General features: G+C 48.1%; 2 protein-coding genes and 1 non-coding gene across 3 annotated transcripts; all 3 read left to right on the top strand.

Annotated features, from left to right (window-relative positions):
* Positions 1-3091: 3091 nt before the first annotated feature.
* LOC100836477 (transcription factor MYC2) lies at positions 3092-5867 on the top strand. The gene has a single exon (XM_003574333.4). The coding sequence runs from the start codon at positions 3248-3250 to the stop codon at positions 5366-5368; it is 2121 nt and encodes a 706-aa protein (XP_003574381.1). The 5' UTR covers positions 3092-3247; the 3' UTR covers positions 5369-5867.
* Positions 5868-7995: 2128 nt separating this feature from the next.
* On the top strand, positions 7996-8066 carry TRNAG-GCC. Its single transcript has one exon. It is a non-coding gene; the product is annotated as a tRNA-Gly (tRNA).
* A 1233-nt stretch (positions 8067-9299) lies between these two features.
* On the top strand, positions 9300-14774 carry LOC100822133. The gene is made up of 3 exons (XM_003572073.4): positions 9300-9730; positions 12838-13970; positions 14100-14774. The coding sequence occupies exons 2-3, from the start codon at positions 12843-12845 to the stop codon at positions 14184-14186; spliced, it is 1215 nt and encodes a 404-aa protein (XP_003572121.1). The 5' UTR covers positions 9300-9730; positions 12838-12842; the 3' UTR covers positions 14187-14774.
* Positions 14775-15350: the final 576 nt, after the last annotated feature.

A 15350-nucleotide genomic window follows, 5' to 3' on the forward strand; every position in this document is an offset into this window, starting at 1 on the left:
TTTTATATCAGCGGCATTAAACCTAGACTAGCATCAAAGCAGCAGTGTAATCAAGTTGAGTCTGAGAACGACCCACCAACCAACAGCCCTTTCGTTTTGTTTATCAAAAAGTCTCCCGATCGCCAAATCAAATCCATGGTTAAAATAACAGAACCACAATTCTTTAAAAAAGCGTTTTTATTTATTTATTTTACTGAAAGAAACAACACGAACACGATGCGCGCGCCCTCGCGAAACACGTGAAAATGGACGGCCCAGATTTGCGGCAGGTGTTAAACGACCCATCATCCTTCACAGGGCCCCCAGGCCTCGCTGGTTTTTGTCGTCGCTGTCCCTGCTGCGTGGGCCCCGGGTCCGTTAGCTAAAAGCCGACGGCTGCACGTGGGGCAGGCAGGCGAATAGTAGTACTAGCTCGTGCCGTCGTGCGCTCCAAAAAAAAAAAACTACTGTAGCTCGTACTAGAGGCCTAGAGCTGGAGAGCTGTGTGAGGTGAATCCATGAGTGAGTGGAGGTCAACGGTCAGACAAGCCGGCCGGTCACTTGAGCTTAGCTAAGCTAGTCAGCATGGTGCTGCTCCGTGCTCCCGTGCAACTTTTCATAGCTTTTTATTTATTTTTCCTATCTTTGGTTTCAAGTGGCATTTTCTTCTTTTTTTGCCTGGAATTTTCAAGTGGCAGTGTCCTACCATATGCTATTCAAGCATCGATTATATACGGAGTACATGCTTTCCAATTAATCCAAATATGTGTGTGTATGTGTGCGCGCGCTGTGTTTCCATTCTGCATATGTTGATGTAAAACTTCACTAGAATTCTGAAGCAAGAATTGTTAGTTGAATGCTGTTAATCAATCCAAGGAAAGAAAGAGACTAGATCGTGATTCGAGCCAGGAGAGGACCAGACGGCCACATGGAGATATCCAGTTCCATGAAAATAGAAGGAGCTAGCTTTTTGAAAGCTATGCACAGCCACAAAGTACACTGCCTGCCTAAAGGTGGATTCCGGGTCAATGGTCTTTCCGTTTCTTCGTTACTCTATGGCGAATTCGCGATGCTCGTGAAACAAAATTGGGATGTTCTGCAGATGAAACTTGCAAAGAGAAGTCACATATGCTGTTCCGGCGATTACACAGACCCACCCCTGAATTTTTGAAACAAACACGAATACACGATATGAACGATAATTCCCGGTGGACGATCTTATCTAATCGGAAAAAAAGAAAGTAATTGTGCAATTAGATAATTTTGGAAACAATCATGACCGTAAGACATGCCCCTTATGTTTTTTGCACTAAACTGTGATGGGCCATAGTCCCCGATGGGTGATCTTACCTATTCACACAAAATAAAAAATAATTGTGCAACTGGGTAATTTTGAAAACAAACACAGTTGCATAACACGATCCTTACATTTGTTTGCCTATGATAAGAGATAATTTCCATTAAGCGATCTTACCTATTCGCAAAGAAAGAGAAAGTAATTGTGGAGTTGGATAATTTTGGAAACAAACACGACCGTGGAACACGATCCTCACGTTTTGTTTGCACTACATTGTCATGAGCGATAATTTCCCGTTGATCGATCTTATGTATTCCCTGTTTGCACAAAATTGTCACGCATGATAAATCTGGAGCACATTGCAACTAAACAAGAGAGCTGCCGCGTGATCTTATCTCTTCACAAAACAGAAGCAAATCATGGTGCATCGGTGCCAGCAAAGGACATACATAGCGCAAGTAGACACAGTCGAAAGAAACCATCATCAATTACAGTAAGTAAGTGATCCGATCCATGTGAATCACATGCTCCGCCTTCTCGCCCACTGATATTTGGCAATTCATCAGGCTTCACCAGCAAACGCTGTCGCATCGTACACGAAAAGTATTTGACACAATCGAAAGAAACCGTCATTATTTACGGTAAGTAAGCGATCCATGTGAATTACATGCACCACCTTCTCGCCCACTGATATTTGGCGATTTATCGGGCTTCACCAGCAACCGCTTTCACATCGTACACGAAAAGTATTTCTGACACAATCGAAAGAAACCATCATTATTTACGGTAAGTAAGTGATCCGATCCATGCGAATCACATGCACCACCTTCTTGCCCACTGATTTTTGGCGATTCATTGGTCTTCATCAGCAACTGCTTTCGCATCGTACACAAAAAGTATTTCTAGCTTTGGAAACAAACACGACCGTATCATGCGATTATCACGTTTTGTTTGCACTAAATTGTCATGAGAGATAATTCCCTCTCGAGCGATCTTATCTATTCGCAAAAGATGGAAACTAATTGTGCAAGTATAATTTGGAAACAAACATGACTGTGGGACACATTTTTCATGTTTTGTTTGCACTAAATTGTCTATCGTCATTGCGCGATCTTATCTATTCGTAGAAAAAGAAAGAAAATAATTACGCAGTTGGATAATTTTGGAAAGAAACACGACCAGGAAATGATCCACATTTTGTTTGCGCTGAAATTGCCATAGGCAATAAATCTGGAACACACTACCATAAACTATAGAACAACTTCCTGATCTTATCTCTTCATAAAAAAGAAGTAATTAATGGTTTCTGGATGACATAAGTGCAATTTAACACAATCCAAATAAACCATTATCATTTACGGTAAGCAGGCTCCTCCTTCCCGTCCATTGAAATTTGGCGATTCAACCATTTCTGTCCGCAATCTATTTTGCACCGTACACGGGAACACAATCTATCTTACACGAAAGAAAATCCACGGAATTAGAAACAACGGCCGACAAGTGGGCCCATCTATAATAAATCCCCTTCCTTAGGAGATGAGAGAAGTTAAACCGGTCACTGACAAGAAGGCCCACGCTGCAGGGAATGGGGGCTAGGCTAGGAACCCGGCGGTTACACAACCCCTGCCCTGGATTTCTGGCAGGCAATCCGGTGAATCCAGAAAACGGAGAAGAAAAGGAAAGAAATCGGCAGGCGAAAGATTAGATTTTTCCCGGCGGAAGAAAAGACAGTTACTGTTGCAAGAGCGTCAAGGAAGTACAGTCGAATTTACCCACACCAACTAAATAAGCAGCAGCGGGAGACGACGTCGACGGCGACCAAACCCGCACAATTTACTACTTTGGGCCTCGTCCCTCCCCTCACCACCAATCTATTCTTCCTTCCTTCCTTCCTTCCAAATCTCTCTCTCCCCCTTTCCGCGTGCTTTCTTTCTCCCCCATCCATTCCCCTCCCCTCCTCTGTCGTCCCCGATGAACCTGTGGACGGACGACAACGCGTCCATGATGGAGGCCTTCATGGCCTCCGCCGCCGACCTGCCGACCTTCCCCTGGGGCGCCGCCGCCGCCACCCCGCCCCCGCCCGCCGCCGTCATGCCGCAGCAGCCGGCCTTCAACCAGGACACGCTGCAGCAGCGCCTGCAGGCCATCATCGAGGGCTCCAGGGAGACCTGGACCTACGCCATCTTCTGGCAGTCCTCCACCGACGCCGGCGCCGGCGCCTCCCTCCTCGGATGGGGCGACGGCTACTACAAGGGCTGCGACGACGCCGACAAGCGCGCCAGGCAGCAGCCCACCCCGGCCTCCGCCGCCGAGCAGGAGCACCGCAAGCGCGTCCTCAGGGAGCTCAACTCCCTCATCGCGGGCGGCGGCGCCGCGGCGCCGGACGAGGCCGTGGAGGAGGAGGTCACGGACACCGAGTGGTTCTTCCTCGTCTCCATGACGCAGTCCTTCCCCAACGGGATGGGCTTGCCGGGCCAGGCGCTCTACACCCGCCAGCCCACCTGGATCGCCTCGGGGCTCGCCAGCGCGCCCTGCGAGAGGGCCAGGCAGGCCTACACCTTCGGCCTGCGCACCATGGTCTGCATACCCGTCGGCACCGGCGTGCTCGAGCTCGGCGCCACCGAGGTCATCTTCCAGACGGCCGATAGCTTGGGGAGGATCCGCTCGCTGTTCAACCTCAACGGCGGTGGAGGAGGAGGGGGCGCTGGATCCTCCTGGCCGCCCGTCGCGCCGCACCAGCAGCACGGAGGGGACCAGGCGGAGACGGATCCGTCCGTGCTCTGGCTCACCGACGCGCCCGTCGGGGACATGAAGGAGTCGCCTTCCGTCGAGATCTCCGTCTCCAAGCCGCCCCCGCCGCCTCAGATCCATCACTTCGAGAACGGGAGCACCAGCACGCTCACGGAGAACGCCGGCCCGTCCCTGCACGCGCACCAGCAGCCGGCAACGCTGGCACCCGCCGCGCCGCCGCGGCAGAATCAGCACCCGCACCAGCTCCAGCTCCAGCACCAGCAAAGCCAGCAGCAACAGCAGCAGCAGCAGGGACCGTTCCGCCGGGAGCTCAACTTCTCTGATTTCGCCACCAACGCCTCCGTCACGGTGACCCCGCCTTTCTTCAAGCCCGAGTCCGGCGAGATCCTCAACTTCGGCGCGGACAGCACCAGCAGGAGGAACCCGTCGCCCGCGCCACCCGCCGCGGCGGCCAGCCTCACCACCGCGCCTGGGAGCCTCTTCTCACAGCACACGGCGACCGTGACTGCCCCTACCAACGAAGCCAAGAACAACCCGAAGCGGTCCATGGAGGCCACCTCCCGCGCCAGCAACACCAACCACCACCCGTCCGCGACGGCCAACGAGGGCATGCTGTCCTTCTCGTCCGCGCCGACGACGCGGCCCTCCACGGGCACGGGCGCCCCGGCCAAGTCAGAGTCGGACCACTCGGACCTGGAGGCGTCCGTCCGCGAGGTGGAGAGCAGCCGCGTGGTGCCGCCACCAGAGGAGAAGAGGCCACGCAAGCGTGGGCGCAAGCCGGCAAACGGGCGCGAGGAGCCCCTGAACCATGTGGAGGCGGAGCGGCAGCGGCGAGAGAAGCTGAACCAGCGGTTCTATGCGCTCCGTGCCGTGGTGCCAAATGTGTCCAAGATGGACAAGGCGTCGCTGCTGGGCGACGCCATCTCTTACATCAACGAGCTCCGTGGCAAGATGACGGCGCTGGAGTCGGACAAGGATACTCTCCATTCCCAGATTGAGGCGCTCAAGAAGGAGCGCGATGCTAGGCCAGTGGCGCCATTGTCGGGGGTGCACGACAGTGGGCCGCGATGCCACGCGGTGGAGATCGAGGCGAAGATCCTCGGGCTTGAGGCGATGATCCGTGTGCAGTGCCACAAGCGTAACCACCCGGCGGCGAAGCTGATGACGGCGCTGCGGGAGCTGGACCTGGACGTGTACCACGCCAGCGTCTCGGTGGTGAAAGACATTATGATCCAGCAGGTGGCCGTCAAGATGCCCAACCGCGTCTACTCTCAGGACCAGCTCAACGCGGCGCTCTACAGCCGCCTCGCCGAGCCCGGCGCCCCAGTGCCAATCCGGTAATCGAAATCCATATACCACCTGATAGTGAGGGAACTGTGATCTTGCTCACCTTGGTGCACCATCATCGTCGCCATCAGTTATCAGCGGCGTCGTTATAGCCAGAGATCCAGACCGAGGAAGGTGATCATGTTGTTGTAAAATCTCTCTTAGAAGAAAGGATGCATGGATGGGTGGTGATACTTTAGCAGCAGCTGGAGCTTGTTGCTGTTCATCATCATCATCTTGTTGTATTTTTGCTAGTAGTTTGTTAGCAGAATTGAGCGCCTGATTCGTCGTCGTTAATTATACTCCATAGTACCTCCTCATGACTTTGTGATCGATGATGGATCGGCGTAGTGTCAATCAAAACTGTATATATGACGACATGGATTGTATCATATCACCATCGTTCCTCTGGTGGTGTACCCCTCCCCTCCTGATGTATGTATTGTTTCTTGTCTTTGCAGCAGGATGACATGATATGGCTTGAAAAATGAAATTGATCCTCTGTTCTTTTTAATCTCGTAGCTGACATGATTTGTCATATGCTCTCGAATCTTGTGTGATGACCCGTCATATTATTATTGTGTTTTTTCATCTGGTGCAAGAATGGTCATTTGTTTTGTGCTTGCAATCCTGTGAGTGACAGGCCCTCCTCTTCTACGGGGGATTCAGTGACCGATCTCTGTTTGTAAAATCTCACATGAATATAGAAGAAAAGTCGAGTTTTCTGCAGGAAGTAGGATCATTCTATTCCAGATTGACCGTTCGACATAGCAGCGAGGATATTTTAAAGATCGAGAATAATTGTGGAGGCAGAGAATTGGTGCACACGTGATTTTGGTGGGTAGACCTCAACATCAGGCACACAGTGGCAACACACAAAGATTAGTTAGCTAGGAAGGAAGCTAGCGAGAGGCAAAGCAGGACATAAGCTAAAGCCAAGGTGAGCTGCTCTTGCCGAAACAGAAGAGAAGAGAAGAAAAGATAAACGGCGAAGAGATGAACGTTTTTGTTTTGGCAAAATGAGAAGAGAGAGGGGTGGGCAAGATGAGTGGCGTGCGGCTTTTCCTGACGGCGCATGTGGCTTAACTAACCGGACATCGCCGGCGACAAGAGGCGGGGCCTACTACTGTTTGTTTGGCACTGCATCTGCACATGCAAGCACCTGCCAGATGTCTGATACTCGCCTAATTATTAATCGTAAAGCACTCCAGCTGCAAGTTTGTTTTTTTCCGCTCTCTAGCTCGTTGGGAAATCTATAAAAAAGAAAGACAATCTGTCTCATGGTTTTGCTGATTTTACCCCTTGTGCAGTTGTGCTCATGATTTAGAGTGGTCAAATGAAACATAGTACAGGTCAGTTTTTTTTTTCAAGAATGCAATGACATATATTAAATCAACCGTTATATGCAAGTTCTTGCGGAGAAAAAAATCCAAAAGTAAAAAGGAAATCAATTAGTTAATTCAATAAGAGAAAAAAGGGGAACAGGACTTGATTTCGTTGCCCAAGCGAATCCCTTTCAACCCTTTACTCATGGAATGAGGCCGTTGGAAAGTTCAATCAATCTTTTTTTCATAAGATAGATTTTTCCTTTTGTAGAGGATCTGTGCCTACTCTACTTTCCTATCTAGGACTTCGCTATACAAAATATATACTACTGTGAAGCATAGATTGCTGTCAACAGAAAATTTTCTTAGTATTTAGTTAGGTATTTCTTTTCAAAATAAGAGCACTAGCTGTTGGCGCACCGTGAGCGAAACTCGATGATGTCTATGGACCTTTGAACCACGTCGGAGCCAGAAAAACGTTGTTGACGTAGCAGCCAGAAAGTCGTTGGTCGGAGCCAAAAGACGCCGGTGATCGTGATCTGAGAAACAAACCACCATCTCAGAGAAAAAAACGACAAAAAGGGTTGGATGACAATTCCAGATCTGGTCAGACGGATTAGGAAAGACATATCCGCACTAACTCCGAGACGAAGTCAGAACTGACTGAGCCTCGCCAATTGGAGAAGGAACCAACAAACCAAGACACGCATGCTACCTGCAAAACACGAAGACAAAACTAGATCAACCACTTCAAAAGATAGGCGACCAAACACCCCACACTCCTCAACATCACCAGCGAGATCGCCGTCGACGAGGTGGACGAGGAGCTGAGGAAACCTTATTCTTATTCGTGGCCCACACAATGCCACCATTGCTGAACCAAACCTAACTTTAGCGATCTACTATGGTGCCAAGCACAGGTCCAGGGTCCCTACTCTCTCCTTCCGTTGGAGCGGCGAGCGGAGAAGGCACGAACCCGCTCGAACGGTCGCCGGCCGGCCGGACAAGAAGAGATCTGTAGGCGGCGGCTAGGTCACGGGGTCTGTCCGGCGGCGGCATTTTTTTCCGACCTGCCCCTACAGGTTAGTGTTTTCAAGAGTTTTTTTTTTTCTAAAATAGTTCAATCACGGTTTCAAGGAGAACTGGATGCTGCAAGCCTTATTTTTGGAGGACCTCTCGTTTTTTTTTCGGAAGCATGATTGCCACATCTGTCCTTTTCTTTCCTCAATGAAAGGATGTGTAAAATTGGAGGGCGAATGGTTCAAAACACAATAAGCGGATAGAAGAACTAGGTTCTAAAGAGGCCATTTCAACAAAGCACCAGTGGTCTAGTGGTAGAATAGTACCCTGCCACGGTACAGACCCGGGTTCGATTCCCGGCTGGTGCATGTTTTTATTTAGGAGCATCCACTTTTCGGCAATCAGCAGGCGCACCTAAAGTAGGCCCAACGAATGAGAGAGCTAACAGTCCATGCGGCAATGTATTCAGTGGATCCATCAAATGAGAAAGTCCCGGAGTTATTCACGAGGAGGGATTTCAGAGCCCACTCTCTACTCATGGATTGATCATGCAGGATTTGGAAACATAGAAGAAGGGGCTGCCACCTGTGCCGTCGGCTGCCACAATTCCCAGGCGGAATCCCCTGCCCTCTGGGACGATGAATGCAAATGTTGATGCCTGGCCAAGCCGCAGAACAGAGGGGATGGTGGTCGTCAAGGTGATTTTCAGGGAGCTTCTTGTTTTTTTGCGAAATTTTCAGGGAGCTTCAGCTTTGCAGATTTAACAAACCCGGAAACACTAGAGCCGTATGCATCCCCGGAAGCTCTATGAAGTTGAAGGCAAATGTTGATGCCATTTGTGGCCAAGCTGCAGGACAGAGGGGGTGGTGGTCGTCAGGTGATTTTTAGGGAGCTTCGGCAGTTGTCATTGCAGTTTTGATGAACCCGGCAACACTGGAGGCGTATGCGTGCCTGGAAGCTCTCCACCTGGCTCAGAGACCTGCTTATCGGTGAAGGTAGTAATAAATAAATTCAGCTTTCAGGTGACAGCTGATTCCAAAAGATCTTGCGGCTAGACAAACATTTATACTTGACACTTTCGTTCCATGATTGTCTTTCCACTTAAGCTTGCCGATCTACCATGTGACCAGTCGAAGTACTCACTGGGGGGGTGAACAAAGATGGCCGGCGTCGGCCGAGGGGGCCGGGGGCGGGGGGAGGCGATGACGTTGCCATACGGCCGGGCCACGTCATGGATGGGGGCGACGGCGGGTTGGTTTTGTGTGTGTGGGGGCGTGGGGGGGGGGGGGGGGGGGGGGGGGGGGCAGTGGACGGCCCGATCAAGGAAAAGACGCTGGTTCTCAACATGGTTATAATTAAAAATAGATAATTCTCAAGATTTCATCGACAACACCTATCGAGAAAAAGCAGCTGCTTGTATATCTAAGTTGCCTGATTTCTTTTAAAAAAGTTTAAATCTAACTTGACGACATAACAGTTGAATTAGTGTGTATATCTCATTTTATCTTTTTCTTTCGTCGCCCATTTCGAATCTTAAAAGAACACATCACATCCAGCGGTCAGAAATCAACTTAGGCAACTTAGGTATAAAGAAACCGAGAAAGAAAAAAGTAAAAGGAAAAGGCAGAGCACCGCCTGCAGCCGACGAGCGGGCGAAGGCCGTGCAGCCCGTCGCAGTTCGCAAGCCGCCGCCGCCCGCAGTCCCACGGCGCCGCCGCACGTGGCAGTTCCCAAGCCGCCGCCCGCTGTCCCCAGCCGCCACCGTCGCCGCAGCCCTCGCCGCCCCCAGCCGCCACCGTCGCCGCAGCCCTCGCCGTCCCCTAGCCGCCGTGGCCCGCAGTCCCCAGCCGCCGCCGCCCCCTCCATCTCGCACGCCTGCTCCTCTCATAGCTTCCCCCCACCCCTTTCTCACTATCGCATACGGGATGAACAACAAGAGCAGCAGCAGCTAGCTCGATCTTTTGTGGTTTGATTTTGACTCATTTAGATGCTGATCTTGAAGCTGCAATAGTAGAAGAAATAATAGATCAAGGTAAGATCTACCAAATGCGTGTTTTATACCCCCTCCGTTCCATAAAAATCGGCACGGTTTTGAACTAGCGCTAGTTCAAATCCGTGCCAACCTTTATGGGAGGGAGTACTTTTTATGTGCTGTTTTAGGAAGTTGATTGCCATTTTAGAGCTTGATTTCGTGGGCTTTAGCGTTGAAATTTTAAGACCAAGTAACTGAAGAAATTGTAGATCAAGCTGAGCTGGTGAGGCCTATGAAATGCACGGTTTTATGGACACGCAGTTAAGTGTATTTTAGTTGTTTCATCATTTGCTGGTAATTAGTTCTATAATATGATAATGCTGGCTAGCTACGTATTTCTCCGAGAGGTTTTGATGATGTTGGGCTAGAAATCTCTGCATGTTGTAGTTGGAGATATTTATAGATCAATGTTAGATGTGTCAAAATGTGTTAGTTTATTTTGACATGTAAGGGCATTCACCCTTTTTGGGAAAGAAAAAAATTACATGCAAGATGAACATCATAATTAGCTAATATACTAGCTGAAATGACCGTGCGTTGCAACAGAACTAGAAAATAAAATGATACATTCAAAAACATGCATCAAAATCTCTCTTTGCTCTTCTTTAATGATCACCAAATATCCCTTTAGAAAAGATTTCTTTCGAAGATTGTGTCTCTATACTCTAGTCTCTCAAAATAGAACCATACACTTCCTTCTGAAAATTACTACCTCCATTTCACAAAGGTTGGCGTATTTTGTTTCGTTAAGACAAGGCTTTGACCAATGAAAACTCTATTGATATGTGTTTTTTCATACATGAAATTTATATCAATGGATTCGTCTTTAAAAGTTCTTGCTAATGATCATGGTTTTGTATCATATAACTTACATATTAATAGAATAATTCTTGGTCAAAGACTTGTCTTAACGAAGCAAAATATGCCAACCTTTGTGAAATGGAGGGAGTATATAACATCACCCGGTCAAAGAAGTTTTAAGACGGAATCACTTAATTCTTTTATTTCTCTCCACTATCTCACTTCACCCGTTAAAACAAAGAGTTAGAAGGGGCAACAAATTTATGTTTTGGCAGCTGGATGTTCGTTTATGAGTATAGACATTTGATTATTTTGTTGAGTATGACTAATATGATTTTGCTGGTTTTCTTAATGACCTTATCAATATTAGATTAAATCAAGCCTAATTAATAAACTGGCAGTGCACGTGTAAATTTTTTCCAATTATTTGCTTGAATTGTTCGGCGGATCTGACTTGTGGGCAATTCAGACGACTTGACGTCGTTGGCCTCTCGGCTATCTGTCTGCTCATAGTCATTTCTCTGCGTGGCGGTTGGAATCTGTCTTATATGGCCGGCAAGTATTAAATGTGGCAACTCGCCCGCGGATATCCAACCCATTTGGGTCGACGTTTACGCCCATGGGTATACCCGATGGCTCACCTGATTAGTCATGGGTATGGTATGGGTATAAGTTTATACCCATGGATACCCGATGGGTCGCCCAGTTAATATTTCAGTTAAATAAATATTATTTTTATTATATAATATGTGGACTCTTTGATTTTTTTAGCGAAATGTGTACTCTTTGATGCAATAAGGATTAACGGTTGTACCCTGTTGTAAAAAATAAAATAAAAACCAAGTGCAAAATTGGCCCAGTAGCCCATGACTCAATGACCCATCAACATGGCCTGTTTGGCCATCTCTCTCGCTCACTCAGCTTCTAACAATTCGCCATCTCCTCGTGTAATTTAGCCCTAGGAGAGCCGTGGCCGCGCCTGGGAGACAGAGGGGACGGCCGTGGCTTCGATTCCTTGTCCGATGGGTGCCCGATCGGGTCTCATCTTCCAAGTACAATAGTGTTTTGGCGGAGCGATCTTTTTCTCGTCAGATTCAGAGTTGTTGCCCGACTCTCGTAGCGACCCCATTGGCGATGGATTCCCTCGCGGAGTTTTAGTCCAATTCGTTGCAGGTAACGAGCCAGTCGGCTTAGTAGGCCTAATATACATGCAATTTTGGGGGGCACATAAATTTTTTGGAAAGTTTGACAGACGACGGTGAAGGGAACGGTCCGTATTTTTTAGATATGTATAGATATATAGGTATAGAGGTATAGATATAGATAGATTCGGTGCAATCATGGGGGCCCACAAATTTTATGGGAAGTTTGACAGACAACGGTGAAGGGAACGGTCCGTATTTTTTATATAGGTATAGATAAAGGATGTTTTGTTCTATTGTATGATTCGAAAGACTGTTATTTGATATGGCAATGTTAGGTGCAGTACTTAAGTAGGTAAGATAGTCTATTTTCACATGCATAATACTCTATCTATAGATTTGTATTATATTCTAATTAGATTATTAATTATGGTCATTAGGATGGTAGGTAACTAGAAGATGGCGTAGTTGAAGATAATTATGGATCAATGGGTGCTCTCCAATTTGATACTCCCTCCGTCCAACAAAAGATGTCTCAAGTTTGTCAAAATTTGGATGTATCTAGACATGACTTAGTGTATAGATGCATTCAAATTTGGTTAAAGTTGAGACATCCTTTGTTGGACGGAGGGAGTATAATAAGTTTGTACATGCAATGTTCGTTATATATGTTCATCATTAGCTCATATTTACATTGTTTATCTTAAAATATGGTGTGGCTGATTATGATTAGTTGATTCTACTGGTTATTATATGGAGATCTCGTGCTGCATAACAAAACCTTCAAGGTTAGGTTTATACGAGGACACCCTGTAGTGATAATGTATAAATTTTTAAATATTTTTTATTTGATTGTACTTTAGTTTATCGTACTGATGGATATGGAGTTAATGTGGAATTTTATTGATTATTATAATCAATGCTGATTTTAATGTGGTGTTCAAAAATAAATATTACTACAGTACTTTGTGTTAATTTGGTAAAACAAAATTAAAAAAAGCTTTAATGCCTTTCAGTATTAATTTAAGTATATTTGTAGGTTTTTTCTTACTATGGTTGAAGAGCGTACGATAAATAATAATTGTTTGTAAATTAGTATGGTAAACTAATATTATTCAATTAATATGTCATTAATCATGGTATTGAAATATGGTTATTGGGTAGGTACAATGAACAAACTGTTGGTGTTCTACGGTGATGGCGTTGTACGCGATGGGCCTTGCGGGCTTGATGTGTCGCAGTGTGAGCACAAGATTGTTACGATAGAAGGCATGATGAACACTCCTTTCTTGGATGTTACAAAGTGCATCAAGGCTGTGTTTGGTTTGGAGATGGCTTTGAAGAAGCTGATCGTTGAAGCGTTCATCGTCCCGCCGGTAGAAGAAGGGTCAATGCATCGTTGGGGGCTACGCCAAGTGAAAGGTGACGGTGATTGGCGTTCGTACATGAAGATTGCGAGCAAGCCTGGGGCCGCAATGTACGGACGCCCGATGGTTTATGTGCAGTTTGCCGATGCCAGTGAGGCTGGATGCAGTACGGTTGTTGGGGAGATGCAGTTAGCTAGCACCGGTGGTGTGGCGAGATGTCCTATTCAGGAAGATGAAGAAGGGCCTCTTCTCCCAACTCCACATGCCGGCCCATATAGGTTTGCAGTCCTTGATCGCAATGGTCATGTGGATGGACTGCCGGACGAGCTAGATTCTGGTGACGAGGTTGTTGAATCCCCGTTAGATGAGAGCGACGAAGGCGAAGGAGATGGCCCGCAGAGGGCAGAGGTGCCACGGATGGTGTATGAGGCTGTTCGGGGTCAGGTGGCGACGACCACCACCGGCAACGGGAGCAGCACGGCGCTGAGCCTGAAGCTGCTGGTGGACAGCAAGGCGCAGCGGGTGCTATTCGCAGAGGCCGGCAAGGACGTGGTTGACTTCCTCTTCTCCCTCCTCGCCGTGCCTGTCGGCACGGCCGTGAAGCTGATCGGAAAGGAGGCCATGGTCGGCTGCGTCGGCAACCTCTACGGCAGTGCCGAGAAGCTCAACGGCACCTACGTCCAGCCCGGTGCCGCCAAGGACGCGCTCCTCCGGCTCTGCCCCGCCATGCTGTCCCCTGCTGCCAGCTCCCTCCTCGGCTTGCCAGCGGTGTCATCGTCGGCCTTGGCGGATAAGGTGATGTACACAGTGACGGACGACCTTAAGGTCACGGCCATGTCAGCCATCTCCAGCATCACCCTGCTGGGCTCCTTTGGCATCAGGGATCTGAGCACGCTCCAGGAGAAGACCGTGCAGATAGGCTACAAGGAGGTTCGTGTGATATAGCTAGCATGCACCATCATCGATCACAATTGCTCTTTTATGTGTTCTTCTCTCGGTTTTCAGTTTCGTTCCATAATTTATAAATCTCGCTGCAAATGGACTGTATTGTACGTGCAGGGCCTGGCGATTCTGAAGGCATCGCTGCAGTCCAGGACTGTCCTCACCGACGTTTTCCTCGGTGGCAAGAAGCTCCCCGGTGCCTGAGCCCTGAAGGGGGTTGCTGCGAAACGGAAGGCTCCGCGATTTATTCAGAGGCTGGCTCCGGCTGCTGGGTTCCTCGCTGGGAAGCTCCGGAGAGCGGCTGGGCTAAACTCAACACCGATGCGGGCTTCGAGGTGAATTCTGGTGTGGCTTGTGCTGGAGGTGTGCTGCGCAACTGCCGTGGAGAGGTTCTGCTCTCCTCTTGGACAAAACTCCAGGCTTGCGCTTCACCGGAAGAAGCTGAAATTTTGGCGTGTGGATTGGGCTTGCGGCTTGCAATGCAATGGAGTAATATGCCTCTTATAAGGAGATTGTGCTGATCTTATAGCTGGTCTTCGGACGTTTGATCGTGGTAGAGGCCGCTTCGGTCATCTTCTACTCGTTTGGCGAATCTCGACCTCTTTCGAGTTTCCTTAGTGAAGAGGGAGTGCAATAGAATTGCTCATGAACTTGCTAAATTAGCTAAGAGGGGTGTAGAGCCAGAGATTTTAAGACTTGAGTCACCTCCTTCTGTAACCGAGCTTCTTTCTGCGGATGGTATTACGATTCCTACTTATCAATGAAGCACTCCTGATTCCTCGCAAAAAAAAAGAAGGGGGTTCCTAGATTGTTAAGTTCGGTCGTATGGGATGCTAGCTGTCACCTTGATGCGGTATTCACACAATAGGGAGCTACCTAATTAAATTAAACTTGGGTTTGGGTTGTGGCAAGTTAATTTTAAACTTGCAATGATGCTGGATAGTGTTGACATAGACTGCTAGAACGGCCACTTCTCTTGAGTAAACGTTTTAAAAGCTTATTTCTAGATGTATATTTTTTTCATGAGTTTTTGAAATCAGGAAATGTGATTTTCGGAAAAAGAGCGCTCCCCCGGAGCTCGGGAACCAAAGGAAGAAGGTTGGGCTGCTGTTGTTGGGGATATTCTTCCACTCACTTATTGCCTTGTTGGAATGAGGTTGCTTAGTTCTTAACGAGACAGTTGGACATAAACTAAGGAAACTCGAAATAATATCTGAAGACCTCTGATTCAATACACCCCCTCTCCTCCAACGAAAACACAAGGACGGTTCAGATCACTCCGTATCCCTTCATAAAAAAAGACACGATGGACATTAATTAATATTTTCTTCTCTTCTTTCCGCCTAGCTCCGAACAACACTAGGTGTT

The sequence above is a fragment of the Brachypodium distachyon genome, chromosome 3 (genome assembly GCF_000005505.3).
Source record: "Brachypodium distachyon strain Bd21 chromosome 3, Brachypodium_distachyon_v3.0, whole genome shotgun sequence".
NCBI classification, from domain to species: domain Eukaryota; kingdom Viridiplantae; phylum Streptophyta; class Magnoliopsida; order Poales; family Poaceae; genus Brachypodium; species Brachypodium distachyon.

What these genes read in the sequence shown, in the direction of transcription:
- LOC100836477 (XM_003574333.4), top strand. Translation starts at nt 3,248, where the DNA reads ATGAACCTGTGGACGGACGACAACGCGTCCATGATGGAGGCCTTCATG.
- LOC100822133 (XM_003572073.4), top strand. Translation starts at nt 12,843, where the DNA reads ATGAACAAACTGTTGGTGTTCTACGGTGATGGCGTTGTACGCGATGGG. An exon ending in TGCAGATAGGCTACAAGGAG is followed by an intron (nt 13,971 to 14,099) that starts GTTCGTGTGATA and finishes TTGTACGTGCAG; the next exon opens with GGCCTGGCGATTCTGAAGGC.